A 17,166-nucleotide genomic window follows, 5' to 3' on the forward strand; every position below is an offset into this window, starting at 1 on the left:
CCCCGGAACAGAAGGTTCCATCGGGAAAGACCCTCGCCCCCCAGGAGATCCCCCGCCCCAGGCCGCAGGCTGGAGCGGGGAGGCGGCTGCTCTGCACTGACCCCGCGCGGCCGCTCAGGGCAGTGAAGGCCGAGATTCGCCCGACGGGGCGCGCGCGGGTGGCGCCGACCCTGGGCCCCTTTGGGTTTTCCATTCACTTGACCTCGCGGTCTCCTTCCTCTGGCCCCACCTCCCGATCTTTCCGTCTCTGAGAGTGAGCCCTGGAATTGGCCCAGATCTGCCCTCCACACACACCCCCTTCATCTGTGTGGCCTCGCCCCGCCCCCTGGCCCCCAGCCCCAGCCTCTCTGTCGCCTCCAGGGTCGGGGGTCAGGCTGGGAAATCCCGGAGGAACAGCTGCGGGCGGGGGAGCAGCAGGGTCTTGGGGCGGCAGGAAGGAGCCCGAGGCACCACTATTTAAGCCACTTTTCTCGAGGGCCATGGACAGAGCAGGGGACCCAGCATGGAACCGGGCCTGGCCTTCCTGCTTCCCCTCTTCATGGGGCTCCTCCAGCCAGGCCGCGGTGAGCCCACGGGGTTTGGGGGGGGGGGGGCTCCGGGAGGGCGGGGGGCTTAGGAGAGAGCGGGGAGTGGGTACGGAGGGCGCTGGGGAGAGGAGGGGGTTAGGTGAAAAGAGGGGGTTCTGAGAGGGCGGGGGGCTTAGGAGAGAGCGGGGAGTGGGTGCGGAGGGCGCTGGGTGAAGGGCGGTGGGGAGGTGATGGGGAGGTGATGGGGGTCCTACAGAGGACAGCTCTGGAGGGGCTGAGAGGCTCGGTGGCAGAGAGGGAGCTCGGGGCAGGGGTCTGAGGCGGGGGAGGGGGGGCCGGTTGGGAGCGGGTGGGACTGAGAGCGCAGTCTGCCCGCAGGTGGGCGCCTGGAGGTGGAGCCCCCCGAGCCCGTGGTGGCAGTGGCCGTGGGCGAGTCGAGGCAGCTCACCTGCCGTCTGCCCTGTGCGGGCCCCAGCGCCGCCTCGGTGCAGTGGCGGGGCCTGGACACTAGCCTGGGTGCGGTGCAGTCCGGCGCCGGCAGCAGCGTCCTCTCCGTGCGCAACGCCTCACTGTCGTCTGCGGGGACCCGTGTGTGTGTGGGCTCCTGCGGGAGCCTCACCTACCAGCACACCGTGCGACTCCTGGTGTTTGGTGAGCCCCCGCCCCTCCTCCTCTCGCAGCCTTCGCACCAGCCAGCTCCCCACCCACCCACCCACCCCCTCCCACCCCCGCAGCAGCCCTGCTGTATCTGTTTCTGTGCCACCTCTGCCGGGGAGCCTTCCCAGATTGCCCACCCTGCTCCAGCTCAAACTGAAATGCAATCCACTTGGTTCTCTCCACATCCCCCCTCCAGGCTCCCAGCCTTCACTCCCACACCCCCAACCTACCCCCAAACCTCCCATACCTGACCCCCAACACGCACTCTTTCTGCTCTGGACCCCCCTCCAGCATCTTTTTTACATTATAGCCACGAAAGGTGTGCCTACTGGGTCTTCCCTGTCTCTCCGCACCAGCAGTCCCTACTCCCTCCTGCTTGGTCCCAACTCATCATTCTCCTCAGGGCCCAGTGGTTCCCAAAAGGGCAATTTGATCTTTAAGGGGGGGCAATTCGAGAATGGGTTATTAGCAGTGAATTTTTTACATTTCTTATGGTGCTAGGAGCCTCATATACAGTATATAAATATATAGTGACATATTTATGCATTTCAGTTCTCTATTATATGTTTTGAAACTTTATTTGCTATTTTTTCATATCACTTCATATTATTTTTTAATAATTTCTTAGAGATTTCTTCCTCAGTACTTCAACTGTCCTTTCATTCTTTTACTTTTCTCTTTCATGGATACCATGTTCTTTGGAAGCTTGTTTAGACCAAGTTAATGGCCTTTTAGGCTTCCTCCACAAGAATAGGGTTCACTTTTTGAATAAGAATTATATGTAACAGGAGGGGGGACATCAGGATTTTAGAGATGCTTAGGTGGGCCGTGGCCAAAAAAAAGGTTGGGAACCACTGCTCTAGGCTCAGCCCATGCCCCTCCAAACCTCCCTACACAGCCTTCCCGAACCAGCTGACTGTCTCCCCAGTGGACCTGGTGGCCGGGCGGGACCAAGAGTTGGCCTGCACAGCCCACAACATCACGCCTGCCAGCCCTGATGTCCTCTCCTTGTCCCTGCTCCTGGGGGACCAGGAACTGGAGGGGGTGCAGGAGCTGGGCCTGGAGGAGGACGAGGAGCCCCAGGAGGGCGAGGACCCGTTGTTCCAAGTGACAAAGCGCTGGCTGCTTCCCCCCCTGGGAACACCTCCACTCACCCTCCACTGCCAGGCGACCATGAGGCTGCCGGGCTTGGAGCTGAGCCACCGAAAGCCCATTCCAGGTGAGCCTGCAGGATCCTGACTGCCCTGCACCTTAGTGTCCCCCAGGAAGTGGGTGAAATCACACTACCCAGTGCCTAGGAGCCTTGATGAGTGGTGTACAGCAACTCTTCTGTAATTCTGATTCTGCCCCTCACCTACTGGGTCCCCATCTAGGGGACCTACTCTAGGTCAGAGTCCCTAGGCCCGTGGGAAAATTGCATTCCATCTTGAGTCTGTCCCTTGAGGCAGCCAGAGAGATACTTCTAAATCATTTGTTTATTCATCCATTCAACAAATTTACTGAGCACCTACCCTCCATGTACCCTGGTACCAGCTCTGCCCTTCCCCTTGGTCCCTGGCTCCCACCCTCATCCCCACAGTTTGTCTTCTTGGTGGCAGCCACCAGAGGGCGCCTGTGAACACCTGAGTCCGACCTGTTCTGCTCACAGCCCTTCAGGGCTCCCATCTCCCTCCAAATAAAAGCCCAAGTCCTCCCTGGGGCCCCCAAGGCCCTGCACAACCTATACCATCATCTCCTGCCCTCACTTCCTCCCTTTCTCCCCCTCACTCTGCTCCAGCCACACAGACGTTCTCACTATTCCTCCAACAGACAGGGTCCAGCCTCAGAGCCTTTGCATATGCTGTGCCCTCCACAGGGAATGCTCTTCCCCCAGATTTCTCCTCACTCACCTCTCTCGGGTCACCTTCCCAGTGAGGCTTCTGACTTCCCCCTTCCCCTCACACATGGACATGTTTACACACACACACACACACACACACACACACACCCTTTCTCTCTTGTCGAATGTTTCTTGACACATTTTTATTAACATCTGACCTCCCATATGTTCTTTTAATTTTTTCCCCATTATCTTTCTCCCCTGCTCTTGGCTTCACCAAGATAGGAATGTGTGTATTATTCATGGTTGTGTTCTCACTGGCTAAACAGTGTCTAGAACATAGGTGTTGAAGAGATACACTCTGAATGAATGAATGACTGTTAGAGTGCCTAGCACATAGCAGGTATACAGTAAGCAGGTGCTGAATGATGAAGAATAACATTTAACACGGGCCCTGGCACACAGTAGGTGTTCAGTTTGTGTCAAATGCATCCTCCCTCTCTCCACCACCCAGTCCCATAATAATAAAATCCAATGCTCGTGCTCGCTCACCCTACGCTCCGGGCACATGTGAGGGCCTAGGTGGTGGGCTCTCGTCTCCTTTACAGTTGAAGAAAGTGAGACCAGGAGATTCAGAAGTTCCCTTAGGGTGGGGAGGGCCACAACAGACCAATCCCACTCCTACCCACTCGCATACATTGCGATTCACCAAGTGGCCCAAGGTGGGTGTTGGAGCAATTCTCCTCCAACCCCATGGTCCAGATGGAGAGACTGAGGCAAGAAAGCAACTGGGGTGACAGGAAGAAAAACGGCTGCCCTCTTTTCCAGTCCGGCACAGCCTGACCTCCCAGGAGACCCCGGTCACAACCTCTCTAGAGGCCATCCTGGAGCAGAACTCCACCCCCAGCCCCGGGGGTCCTGGGAACAGCCCCACGCCTGGGAACAGCCCCACGCCTGGGAACAGCCCCACGCCTGGGAACAGCTCCACCAGGCCCTGCCACCCTGAGATCCACCAGTCGCCAACACCAGGGGGTCTGGAGCTGCTGTGTGAAGCGGCCTGTGGCCCTGGCATAGCTGTACATTGGACCCGGGCACCTGGCGACCTGGCAGCTTACAAGAGGAGGGAGGACGGGGCCCAGGCTTGGCTGAGCGTGCTTTGGGCTGGATGCAACCCCGAGGGCTGGTTCCAGTGTCGCCTGGACCCAGGGGGCCACACAGCCAGTCTGTACCTACGCCCAGAGATCTGTGAGTTTGGCGGGGTGGGGCGGGCACGGGGGGAGCCTAGGAGGGAGGAAGCCTTGCACACAGGCCTTAGACAAGGAGGTGCCCTGCCCAGTCTCAGCTTCCCCAACTGTCCAGTGGGTTTCCTTGACACATAAGATTACAGTTGCCTGGCATGGCCATGACTACATTTCAGGAACTACATAGATTTCACAGCAGTCTGTAAACTGAACTTTATAGACTACAACAGCCTGTGGAGTAAAAATAGAATACAACCACTTAGGTCACTTCAAATTTTCTAGTAGCCACATTCAGAAAAAAAAAGTAAAAATGAGTTAGATAATGTTTTTTTTTTAAATATATTTTATTGATTTTTTACAGAGAGGAAGGGATAGAGAGATAGAGAGTTAGAAACATCGATGAGAGAAAAACATCAACCAGCCGCCTCCTGCACATCTCCTACTGGGGATGTGCCCGCAACCCAGGTACATGCCCTTGACCGGAATCGAACCTGGGACCCCTCAGTCCGCAGGCCGATGCTGTATCCAGTGAGCCAAACCGGTTTCGGCTAGATAATGTATTTTTAAAAAACATTTTTTAGTGTTTTTATTTATTTTAGAGAGGAATGGAAAGGGAAAAATAGAAACATCAATGATAGAGAAACATCAATGTCAATTGGCTGCCTCCTGCACACCCCCCACGGGGGATCGAGCCCAAAACCCAGGCATGTGCCCTGACCAGGAATCAAACCAGCAAACTCTTGGTGCATAGGCTGACACTCAACCACTGAGCACACTGACCGGGCTAGATAATATATTTTATTGAACCCAATAATAACTCAAATATCATCACTTCAACGTGTAATCTGTAAAAAGGTATGAGTGGGATAGTTTATGTTCTTACAATGTGTATGATACACTGACAGCAAGCACTTCTCTACCCAGACAAGCCACATTTCAAGTATAGACATGTGAGTGGCCGCCTCCCTGGACAGCCCACTTCTAACTCTAGGGTCCTACATACCTTTCAAAAGATTCACTCCAAAGTCCTTTGGATATTCCAGTGGTTTTTATACATTTCCAAAGACATTCTAAGCCAGTGGTTTTCAACCAGCGTGCACAAGAATTTTTTAAACATGCAATACCTCTTTAGTCAGGGGCACCGAACTCTTTTCCCTTACATTGTCCATTAAAAAATGACAACAGCTCTAGCCGGTTTGGCTCAGTGGATAAAGCGTCGACCTGTGGACTGAAGTGTCCCGGGTTTGATTCCTGTCAAGGGCACATGCCTGGGTTGTGGGCTTGATCCCCAGTGTGGGGCATGCAGAAGGCAGCTGATCAATGATTCTCTCTCATCATTGATGTTTCTGTCTCCCTCTCCCTTTCCCTTCCCCTCTGAAATCAATAAAAATATGTAAAAAAAATTTTAAAAAATAAAAAATGACAACAGCCAACACAGCAATAGTCATCCCGTGTGAATGAATAAAAATTATACCTATTTTTTAAATATTTTTTATTGAATTCAGAGAGGAAGAGAGAGGGAGAGAGATAGAAACACCAGTGATGAGAATCATTGATCGGCTGCCTCCTGCACGCCCCCCAATGGGGATCAAGCCTGTAACCAGGGCATGTGCCCCTGACTGGAATAGTACCCGGGACCCTTCAGTCCCCAGGCTGACACTCTATCCACTGAGCCAAACCAGCTAGGGCTATACCTATTTTTTTGTCATATCGGCAAAAAATATATGTTTTGGTGTGCCATGGGATGAAAAAGGTTAAAAATGGCTATTCTAAGTCATTAAGTCCTTTGTTAAATTCTAGGGAACTTGTTAAAGTTGGAAGACCTTTGGCAGGTTCTGCTGGGCTTATCCCCACAACCTGCAAAGAGGTGTTCAGGCTCCCGATGCTTCTCCCTCCAGGCTCCCCACCAATGTCCGAAGCCCTGTGGATGGGCAGCCTGGTGCTGGGGCTGCTCCTCCTGACGGTCCTCACCTACCGCCTGTGGAAATGCTGCCAGCCCGCCAGGGGACCGCAAGGCCCACCAGCACCTCTGAAGTGGCCTACCTTTCCTTCAACCCCGTTGTGACCAGAGGACGATTGCAGGGTTCTGGGCAGCATGAGGGCTGATGGGGCGTCCTTTGCCCTGAGGACCAGAACAGCTAGGCCGGGTTTCCCCTGGTGGGACCCCTGGGGACCTGCCCCTCCCTCCAACTGGAGAATAAAGAGCCCGTTGTCTGACCTCAGTGGCTTCTGTTGTGGTAGGAGGACCCTGGACTTCTCTGCCCTGGGCGACTCCCCCAAGAAACAGGATAGACAGATACCCCAGCCCCACTAGCCTGGGGCAGGAGGAGTGTGCACTTTGCCTGGGGAGGGAGAATACAAATACTGTGCCTTTCCCTGGATACGGGGAACCTGGAACTCCAGAATAAGTAGGAGCCATCAAAAGAAATGGAGAATGTATGGGGGTGGAGGGGGCGGGCAGTGTGGAAAAAGACACAGAAGAGATGGCTTATTAAGGGAGCTACGGAGAAGACAGCCGAGAGAGAGGCTAGAAATAAGATCAGCAGGTTCCGGGGACGAGCCTGTGGGCCCTGGGGAACGAGGGGGGTGTTGAGAGCCCTAGAGGGTACAGTGTGAGGAAGGTCACAGCCTGGGATGGGGAACTGGGGGCTGTGGGTGGTCTACTCACTCCCCAAACACGCACAGGGGTCTAGGGGCCGTGGGAGCCCCGAGCAGACCGCAGCCTGGGGGTGGCTGGGACAGGGGTCCCCACGAGGTGAACTATAAACTCAGACCAAGACTGGGTTGGGCTGAAGTCCAGGCTGAGCGCAAAAGTCAGAGAAATGGGACAGGGCGGCGCTCAATCCTTGAATCCGGGTGTGTGCATCTCCTCTCAAGCACGGCCAGGGGCTCCCGTAACCGAGGAGACTGGTTGCTAGGGAACCATGCAAGGAAGGACGCGCCCACTACCCAGTTGGCAAGCAGTCCGGCTTCAGGTCAGAAACCAGGCCCTTCCTTGGGAGCCGTTTTTCAGTCTGGCAAAGCTCGGGGCCTAAGCCAGGAAAGGCAACCAGTACGCGTAAAGAGGGAACTGGAGGGGGAATGCCAACTAGAACCTAACGGAAAGGGCGGCCTGCATTACTGATTTCCCGGTCGCCCAGAGGTACCCGGCGTCCTCTGCCCTTAACCAGGATGGCCACCAAGAGGCGCCGGCGCGCTGTGGAGTATGACGGCACTTCCGGTCCCGTTGCCCTCAGCGAAGATGGCGGCAGTGGAGAAGCGGCGGTTGACCATGGCCCCGGCGGCCAATTTCACAGACAGCAGCCGGCCAACGGTGTCCGGGGCAGCGGCCACGACCGAGAGCGAGGAGGACTTCCTGCAGCAGGTCGGCGTGACAAAAATGCTGCGCGCGGCCCTGTTGAAGGTGCTGGAGGCACGGCCCGAGGAACCGATCTCCTTCCTGGCGCACTACTTCGAGAACATGGGCTTAAGTACGCCTGTAAACGGCGGCGCCGGGGAGCCCCCGGGCCAGCTCCTGCTTCAGCAGCAGCGCCTGGGCCGCGCGCTGTGGCACCTTCGCCTGGCTCACCACTCCCAGAGGTGCGGGACTGGGTCGGGCTGGGTCGGGCCTGGGCGGGGGTGGGGCGGGGTGGTGTGTCGGACTTCAATTCCCAGCATGCTCCGCGCGGTTCTTCGCCCCGGGTCCCGGCGCTTGAGTGCGTGGCATGCTGGGAACTATAGTCTACAGTGCCTCCCTGACGCTGGATGCACCCAGCGTATGCTGGCAGTGACCTGCGTGCTATGCGCTGGCTTCAACTTTTGTGATGCCTTTTTGTAGGTAATGAGTTCCCCTTGCAGCCCACCCAACTTTTTAAAAATCGTGGAGCCCAGAGAGGACTTTGCCCAAGGTAGAGCCAGGTCCCTCCTAGCTAGCTCATTACGAGCATAGAAACTCTGTCCATTGAGCCAGAAAAGGAATATTTTATAGGGTTGGGCTGTGGAGACAGAAAGCATCTAGTCACCCAATGCCCCTATCCTAGAGGGAGGCTCCCAGCGTGCAGAAGGGGTGTCCAGGAAGAGCCCTGAGTGACGCACAGAGAAAGGTGGTGCCCCAGGTGCACCTGCCTGGAGGCCATACAGGTGCACTGTGGGACTCACTGCCTTCTCACAGCTGAAGCATGGTGGGGTAGAGGGGATGGCGCCTTCCCACTCCCCTCTAGTCTCTGCTTACCCACAGTTGTAAGCCCATGTAAGGTGGTTGAGGAATATGTGTTGAATGCATGGTCTGCATCAGGTGGATTGGGGAGAAGCATCATCAACTGGACAAAGTCACTGACTGGATGTGGGTGGACTGGGTCTTGGCTAGGGGCGTCTCCAGCAGCAGAGCCTGAGGCAAGCACTCATATGGGGGTGATTTTATAAGAGGGTGCTCCCAGGAGACCCCAGGAAGGAGGAAGCCAACCAAGGGAGCATTTCAGCTTGATTCCCAAGCTATTCCCAGCTGCTTCTGGGCAGACCTCCAGAAATAGTCACAGGTGCAGACCACAAGAAGGAAAGTACAGAGATGCTGGGGAGGGAGCTCAGCTGTGCGAGTCTTGTGGAGAGCAGGCATCTGAGCAGAGCAGCCACATCACCACAAATTAACACAAACTTGGTGGCTTAAAACAACAGAAATATATTCTCCCACAGGAGGAAAGGGAATGCAGGGTATCCAAGATGACAGCCAGACAAGAGAGCAGCTGGGTATCTGGATGCTGGGGCCACCCCTGAGATAGGAACCTGGGAAGAGGAGCAGGTGGGACATACATGGGCTCTGGACATGCTCTGAAGGCCGAGCTGGTGGATTTGCTGCGGCCAGGGTGGAAGGGGAGTGTGTAGGTCAGTCCCAGGTATCTACTGAGATGGAAGGTTACTGGTTTGGGGGAAGTTCCCAGAGTCAGGGAGCTGGGAGAACCTCGTAGCAGGAAAGTGGACAAGTAAGTCTGCAATGAGATGTGCAACTGGGACAGGAAGTTGTCAACTGGGAAGAATTGCAAAGGCCTCAGAAGAGCTGAGAAGAGCCCAGGTTCCAACTTTGAGGAGCCCCAGCCTCAGAGAACCCACAAAAAAATATGTGAAGGCAGACCAGTGGTGAAGGTGGGAACCAGAAGAGAGTGGCATCCCAGGACATCTTCCCAGGAGGAAAAGTGGTCGGTGGCAGGGCCACCATGTACAGTTGTTCAGGTCAAGCAATGCACAAGCCACTCTCCCCGTAGACATCACAGCAAGGATATTTATATGAAGGCTTTTTGTAGAGTTTTTTCCTAATTCACACAAAGACACCGTGTGGGCTGGCAGTAGCCCTGTACCTGATGGTCCAGTAAATGAAGGCTGAGAAGCATCTGTTGGATGTAGGGTCAACAGGAAAGTGTATTAGTTCCCTCTGGCTGCTGCAACAAATTACCACAAACTTGGTGGCTTAAAACAACAGAAATATATTCTCCCACAGTTCTGGAGGCCAGAAGTCTGAAATCAAGGTGTTGCAGGGCTGAGCTCTCTCCAGAGGTTCTGGGAGAGGGTCTTTCTTGCCGCTCCTAGCTCTTGGGTGTCCCTGGGCTGTGGAAGCCTCACTTCAGCCGTTGTCTCCTCATCACATGGCTGCCGTCTCCTCTGTCTTCTAAGAACATTTGGCATTGGATTTAGAGCCACCTCACCCTATCTCCAGATCCTGGACTAATTACGTATTAAATACCCTATTTCCAAATAAGGTCACACTCAGAGGTTCCAGATGGATGTACATTTTGTGGGGACACAAGTCACTGCAGCGCAGGGGAGTTGGGGCTGCTGTTGTAGGCAATTGGGAGCAGCAAGGGCACAGAGGGAGAGCACTGAGCAGGGGGCCCTTTACCATGCCTGGCGGGTCAGGAGTAGAATCGTGACCAGGAAGTCCCAGGTGTGGGAGACAGGTGCTCCCAGGTTGGGCAACTTTACCTGATGCTGCAAGGTTGACCAGGCTATCATGAGGCTGTTCTTGAGCATGTCATCACAAAAGATTTAGGGAGAAGTCAACAAAACCCCCTGTGCAGGTGTCTCGAGAGGTCAGCATTGCTGGCCTGCAGGACTGGTGATGGCATCCCATCGCCCCCCTGCTGGCCTCAGGACCCTGGGTTTCATCTGGACTTGTGGGCTGCATGGCCATGAGGGGACAAAGCCAGAGTCAGACCCAGGCAGTGTGGCTCCAAGGACTCCTAAGCCATCATGTTGCTAATAGTAACTACAAGGATGCCATCCCCCACAGGTCCCGGTGACCTGGGAAGACATGCAAAAGGCACCGACAGGTCCAGGCCAAGGCTTCTGAGCTCACGTCACCTCTGAGGGCTGTCCTGGGTACTGTGGAGTGCTGGGCATCATTCCTGGCCCCCACCCCTCGAGGACTGGAGCACCCTCAGTGTGACAACAAACTACAAATGTCCCTAGATATTATCCAGTGTGCCCTTGGGGCAGGATTACCCCTATTAAGAACCCCTGGTCTAAAGTGAAAAGTCTAACTTTATGAGACATCCCATAAATATATTCTTTTTTTTTAATATACATTTTATTGATTTTTACAGAGAGTAAGGGAGAGGATAGAGTTAGAAACATCCATGAGACAGAAACATCAATCAGCTGCCTCCTGCACACCCCCTACTGGGGATGTGCCCGCAACCAAGGTACATGCCCTTGACCGGAATCGAACCTGGGACCCTTCAGTCCGCAGGCCAACACTCTATCCACTGATCCAAACCGGTTAGGGCTATATTCTTTTTTTGTTTTAACAAATGCTCACATATTTCACAAATTGCTGACAGGAATGGAGCCCTCAGTAAGTGCCCAATTCCAATTTACAGACAGGGAAACAGGCCCAGAGTTCCATGGTGGAGCCAAGATGGAACCCAGGCCGACAAGTCCAGAGCCAGCTGCCTTCTTGCCCGCCCCCCAGATGGCATGGTTGCCCCTCATGATTGGAAACCACCTGGGGAGCCCCCCAGAGGGGCAGCTAGGAAGCCTCGGCCTAGAGTTGGTTGTTGCCTTCCTCTGGGCTTCTTGCCCAATCCTCGTCATAGCTCTGATCTCACTGCGCTGTAATTACCCCTTTGCGTGCCTTGGAGACCAGGAGTCTAAAGATAAACAGCTTCTGGACAGCCCGGCTGCATTGCAGCCCAGGTTATAGCAAATGACAAGCACATATGGGGCCCCTCCCACGTGCTGGCACAATCTTGAACACTGGCATAAGATCTACCCTTCTGTCCTCACAAGACTCCTGAGGCTCAGATTACAACCCTCGTTCTCCAGATGAGGAAAGTGAGAGGCAATGGCTAGGACTTGTGTGCAGGTCTGAGCTGGGGCCAGGAACACCCGGGGAACCAACAAGCACCTAAATGTTTGCCCCCCTGATGGGTCAACCAGGTTCCTGGAGGAGAGGCTTCAGGGACCAGTGTTGGATGGATCATGGGCCACTTATGTACCAGTCGGGGTGAGCCGTGTCCCACCAAATGAACAAATACCCCTGAGGCCTCAGTGGCCTCAACACAACTAAGGTTTGTGTCCTCACATCACGGGGCTGCTATGAGCTTACACTGTGGCAGTGGAGAGTGGACCATGGGGAATGATGTGATGGCTCTGAAAATTTCCATTAAACATGGCCTTCGCATTGCTCACATGCACATTTCAGTCACCAAAGCAAGTCAGAGGGCTCAGTCACAGGGTGGAGAGGGTTGGACAAGCACAGTGCTTTCCAGTCTTCGAGATGCCCCTGGAGGCCCTCACCTCTTGGTATTCACACCTGCATGCACTCGTCTCCCACATCTACAGGATGTGTCAACTCTAGTTGTCATGGACGTGACAGCTACTTCTTCCTGAGAGCACACACTCCATGTGTGGAGGTGCTCAAGTCATTCCATGGGGACACCCAGGGCCGGGACCCAAGGCCTCCTGTCTGAACAGCAGTGAAACACCTCCACTGTCCAGCTTCAGAGGACCATGGCCACAGCTGACATCCTGACCTCGACCTTATAAGGGAACAGGCCAGAATCCTCCAGCTAAGCCTCTCCCGAGTTCCTGCCATACAGAAACCTCGTCATAACTATGGTTGCCAGTTTAGGACACTAAGTTTGGGGGTAAGTTGTTATGCAGCAATGGGTAACTGATACCGGTACTCATGACCGCCACAGTTACACCAGATTCCCCAACTTCCTTCTTCTGGTGAAAGGAGCTAATAAAAGCTCCTACAGAGGGTTATTATGTGGTAACAGTCGTAATCATGGAAACGAAAGTTTATTGAACATGAAGCTGCATCTGGCACCCCTTCTGCTTCCCTGGGTGGTCTTACTCACTGCAAAGGGCCCAATAAATGGGAAGACAGAGGAGTTGATAGCCAGGTGGGTGCGAGCTGGGTCCCAGCTGGGAGAGAGACCTCCCAGGCTACTGCCCTCACCTCTGTGCCAGTTTCCTGTGTAATGGGGTTTTGACCTACATAGCTCATCAGGTCAGCACAGCCATTTATAAGCCTCGTGCTGGGCAACAGAGTCGACCAGAGTATAAGTTTACTGGACACCTATATGTTGGCCAGCACTTACTGGGCACCCACTGCACACTAACCCATAGAAAGGTGAGGTGAGGTGCCTAGGTCACACATGAGATAAGAGTGGTGCTGCAGCCCTGGTCAGGTGGCTCATCATTGTCCTGTACACCAAAAGGATGTGGTTCAGTTCCTGGTCAGGGCACATACCTAGGTAGGTCCCCAGTTAGGGCATCTGCCGGAGGCAACTCCTCAGTGCTCCTCCCGCTTCCCCTCCTCCCCTCCCTCCCTAAAACATATCCTTGGAATTGCTTCTCAGTCTTTTGGCTAAGATCAAGCGTAGTATCTGTTCTTATCAGTCTGAAAGCTATCCTTGAGTGAGGATTGGAAAAAAGAGTGGAGCTGCAATGTGAACCATGGAGCTGAGCTCCCAGAAAGGATGAATATTAAGGCCTAGGGTCAGGCCCTTCCTCCCTGGGATCCTTGGCCCACCATCAGCCTGCCCTGAACCTCACTTCCCAGCTGTGACTATGAAACTAGTAACAGGCCACCAGCCACACTAGCCCTAGGCCACAGGCCAGGTACTGGGCTGTAGATGTGATGAGAGTGAGACATGGGCATCCACTGTACACTAACTGGTTAAGTGTGTGGGCTCCAGGCTCACCCTGCAGCTCACACACTTAGCCAGTGCTCCCCTACTTTGCTCATGAAGCTCACAGCACACATGGCCAGGGCACATAGTAGGACCTCAGGTTGCTCATGGGGCAAGGAACCATACCCACCTCATAGCCCCCACCTTATAGCTGAGCAGGGTTGACTTCTGTAAAGGTGGCAAGTTCTCCCAGCTTTGCAGGCTGATTTCTGTTGTGAACGTTGGACTCTGCCATTGCAGCAAGGAAGCTGCCATAAGCAACATGTCAATGGATTAACGTAGCTGTGTGCCAATAAAATTTTATTTACAAAAACAGGCAGTGGGCTGGGTTTGACCCATGGCTGTAGTTTGCCGACTCTTGGCCAGTGGGCCTCGGGGAATGGAATGAGATAGGCACAGTGTTTGGCCAAGAGTGGCCACCCTGTAAGTGCAAGTGTCATCCTTAGAAGGGCAGATGGAGAGTCCCGAGGGCAGATGCTAGTCAGCTGATTGAGCAGACCTTTATCAAGCACCTGCTGTGGGCCGGGCACTGGTTTTGCACAGTGACTGACAGATAAACCCTGATGTGGACTCCTGGACATTCAGGTCGGAAAAACAAACTCATAAAGATACCGTATAGTGGGTCTGATGGTAGTAACTGTTACAAAGAAAAATAGAGGAGGAAAAGGTTAGGGAGGTGAGGGCCCCACCAGAAAGGCGACTTGGGGAGCCATGGGGAGAGCTGTGGGAAGGGCATTCCAACGGGAGGTCACAGCTGTGCAAAGGCCCTGAGGCTGGGCCAGGCCAGGCACGTTGGAGGAAGAACAAGGGGGGACAGGAACCTGGACTAGGCTGGTGGGCATGGGGGTGGAGGGCCCTGCTGGGCTGGCCCAACACCCCTGTCCGCCTGCAGGACAGCCTTCAACAACAATGTCGGTGTGGCCTATGAGTGCCTGAGCGCCAGTGGGCGCAAGAAGAAGCCGGGGCTGGACGGGCGTACCTACAGTGAACTGCTCAAGCGCATTTGCCGAGATGGGGAGGCCCCTGAGGAGGTCGTAGCACCCTTACTGCGCAAGATCCAGTGCCGGGACCACGAGGCTGTACCACTGGATGTCTTCCGCACTGGCATGCTCACCTGCTTTGTGCTGCTGGAGTTCGTGGGGCGGGCTGGCGCCCTCTACCAACTGCTGGAGGACCCCACCCTGGCCGTTGCTGACCGCCGCATGGGCCAGGCAGTGCTGGACACCCTGGAGGGGGCCCTGCAGGCCAGCAGTGGTGCCTCTGCTCCCTCCCACTACCTGGAGGCTGGCTCACGCCTGGGGCCTGACAGCCTGGCGCAGGCCATGGACCGTGCTCTGGTGGCTCGGCGATCCAGCTCCCCCATGACCCGAGAGGAGTTCCTGGAGAAGGCTGCTGCCCTCTTTATTGCCAAAGTCAAGCCAGTGGGCTGAGCCCCTCCTCACCTGCCTCCTCCACCCGGATAGCTGGGATGCTTTGAGGTCTGGCTCACCTGCTCCTGGGCAGAACATGGGTATGGGACCAGGACTGGGGTTTCTGCATGCAGGGGGAGGTGCGGAGAGCCCTCACCCAGCTCCAGATCTGGAATGATATTCTAGCCCCCTTCAGGGGGTGGCCAAGGGTACTCTGAAGTGGACACCCCTCCCCACATACCTGTAAAGGCCCCTCTGCTCAGCAACAGTAATAAAATCTGTATCCAAAGCAGACCTGATGTGTGTGCTCCCCACACTCCAGCCCTGTGCCACAGAAATCTTTCTCCACCCAGCAGGCCCACCACTGCCCAGAGGCCATATTTGCCACCTGGAAATGCCAGGGTGCCCCTGGACGCAGCTTTATGGGAGCAGAGGGCAATGGGGTATTCAGTGAGGGGCCCTAGACCCAGGAGGCCCTGAGCCTCAGTTTTCCCAGCTATCAGAGGAAGAGTTCACAGCAGATACTAATGGCAATGATGACAGAAACAGCTAGCATGTTTGAGACCTGCGATGTCTTATTTGACTCACCACAGTCCTATGAGGAAGGTAAGTCACTACCCTCATTTGACAGATGAGGAAACCCCACGGGAAAATCGGGTGCTGTGGTCAGAAAACAGGAGGCAGAAACTCTAGACTTCTGCCACTGCAGATTTCAGAGCTTGAGGCGCAGGCTTTCCTGAGGGACCAGGCCCCATGGACCAACCCAGGGCAGGGGGCAGAAGCCCAGCACCTTCCTTTACATTGGCAGCACTTCCCAGTACATAGGGAGAGACTTTGGGAAACCTCTCTGGAAAAATCATGATTAATCTAATAACTATTTATTGACGAGCTGCCACATGCCAACACCATGATATAGGTTTTATGGGCAGACAATGAGGCTAACACCTGGACCATTCAGCAAAGGCAGCAGCCCATTTGACAGATGAGGGGGCCCAGTCCAGGTCCCCAGGGTGCAGGGCACAGGTGAAGCCTAGAGCTTTATGGTTGAGAAAGCCACGGCCCAGCGCTGGGCAGCCATTTGAGCTGCTGCTCTGCCAGGGCTCTGACTCTTCTGTCCTTCCCACTGTTGAGATTTTATTTGCCTTTCCCAGAAGGTTGACCTGCCTGCCAGCGGGGGCAGGACAGGGGGTCAGGTCCTGGGCATCTGGGTGAGGGTGTAACTTTGGTCCAGCCTGCAGCTGTTGCAGGTGTGGGCTGTCCAAGACACCTGCCAGGAGGGCCACAGGCACAGCAGGAAGCCTGGGCCACAACAACATGTTGGTCACCCTCACAGGGAGCTGTCACCTGCGGAGGTGGAGGAATGGAGACCAGGGCACCACACCTCTCTCCTGGCCCAGGGACTCAGCCAGATCAGAGCTTGGGCAGGTCAGGGTGAAGCCCTGGGTCAGGACTTGGGCGGGGTCAAAGGTCAGCCTGAGATGAGGGCCCAGCCAGGATCAGGGATGGATCAGTCTGGGGATTCGGCCAGGATGGGTGCCACATGAGTGCTGAAGGGGGAGTGGACTGGCTGACTCCCGTTTCTCCGTGGAGCAGCGTTTTGTCCATCTCTTCTGATTCCACTCGGTGGATCCAAATGGTGACTAAAGCTCTGCTCAGGCCTCCTCACCCACCTCGTGTCCGCATCTGCCAGAGCTGGGCCCGATCCTCACCCCACCGACGAGACACAGGCACAGCCCGCCCAGGACCGGGGGCGTGAGCTCCAGCGGGGCTCTCACCTGACCTCCCGCCTCACCATCGGTGTGGCGTCCCTGCTGGGTGCCCCCAGCGACCCGGGAAGGGAATCCGCCAGTCCCCCTCACTTACAGGAAAACAGTATCAGGACGGTGGGGTCACGACCCGGCCACTCCGCCTCGCGGGGACCCCGCCCTGGCCCGGCCCAGTTCCCAATTCTCCGCCCCTGCTCCCAATTCCCCGCCCCGGCCCCGCCCCGCGCCGGGGACGTCACAAAAAATGACCCCAAAAGCCCGGCGTGCGGGGCCGCGGCGGCGCAGCCCAGTCTGCCCTCCTCTCTGCGGACAGGCGTCAGGGGTGCTTGCCGAGCCGGGGGCTGCAGCAGCCTCCCACAGGTCGGAAGCTCCAAGGCACTGGGGCGCTCGGCCCCCTCCCTCCCGGCTGTCGCGCTCGGCGCGCGCCCGGCGGCCCGAGGGAGGGGGACTCCACTTCCCGGCGTGCCCCGCGGGGGAACGCAGGTGTCGTCGGGGCCGGGCCGCGGCACGCAGGCGCGGTCGGAGCCCGGGGGCGGCGCGCAGGCGCAGCCCGGGGCGGGGCGCACGGGCCGGGCCGAGG

The 17,166-nt window shown here is 55.8% G+C and overlaps 2 protein-coding genes and 1 non-coding gene across 3 annotated transcripts; all 3 read left to right on the plus strand.

Moving 5' to 3' along the window:
* The first annotated feature begins 484 nt into the window (after window positions 1–484).
* On the plus strand, window positions 485–6,454 carry MADCAM1 (mucosal vascular addressin cell adhesion molecule 1). The gene is made up of 5 exons (XM_070415577.1): window positions 485–563; window positions 906–1,178; window positions 2,083–2,403; window positions 3,832–4,248; window positions 6,143–6,454. Exons 1-5 carry the CDS (start codon window positions 503–505, stop codon window positions 6,307–6,309), a joined length of 1,239 nt encoding a protein of 412 aa, XP_070271678.1. The 5' UTR covers window positions 485–502; the 3' UTR covers window positions 6,310–6,454.
* Window positions 6,455–7,449: 995 nt separating this feature from the next.
* Window positions 7,450–15,109, plus strand: TPGS1 (tubulin polyglutamylase complex subunit 1). The gene is made up of 2 exons (XM_070415589.1): window positions 7,450–7,823; window positions 14,304–15,109. Exons 1-2 carry the CDS (start codon window positions 7,450–7,452, stop codon window positions 14,839–14,841), a joined length of 912 nt encoding a protein of 303 aa, XP_070271690.1. The 3' UTR covers window positions 14,842–15,109.
* Window positions 13,067–13,252, plus strand: LOC139011969 (U2 spliceosomal RNA). Its single transcript, XR_011471765.1, has one exon. It is a non-coding gene; the product is annotated as a U2 spliceosomal RNA (small nuclear RNA).
* Window positions 15,110–17,166: the final 2,057 nt, after the last annotated feature.

The sequence above is a fragment of the Myotis yumanensis genome, unplaced genomic scaffold (genome assembly GCF_028538775.1).
Source record: "Myotis yumanensis isolate MYYU_CA2020_CCGP unplaced genomic scaffold, mMyoYum1.0.hap1 SCAF_5, whole genome shotgun sequence".
Classification (NCBI taxonomy): Eukaryota; Metazoa; Chordata; class Mammalia; order Chiroptera; family Vespertilionidae; genus Myotis; species Myotis yumanensis.

Bases quoted from the DNA above. Each gene is read 5' to 3' on its own strand.
- MADCAM1 (XM_070415577.1), top strand. From the start codon at position 503: ATGGAACCGGGCCTGGCCTTCCTGCTTCCCCTCTTCATGGGGCTCCTC. The intron at 564-905 runs GTGAGCCCACGG...GTCTGCCCGCAG, and splicing joins GCTCCTCCAGCCAGGCCGCG to GTGGGCGCCTGGAGGTGGAG. The intron at 4,249-6,142 runs GTGAGTTTGGCG...TTCTCCCTCCAG, and splicing joins GTACCTACGCCCAGAGATCT to GCTCCCCACCAATGTCCGAA.
- TPGS1 (XM_070415589.1), top strand. From the start codon at position 7,450: ATGACGGCACTTCCGGTCCCGTTGCCCTCAGCGAAGATGGCGGCAGTG. The intron at 7,824-14,303 runs GTGCGGGACTGG...GTCCGCCTGCAG, and splicing joins CTGGCTCACCACTCCCAGAG to GACAGCCTTCAACAACAATG.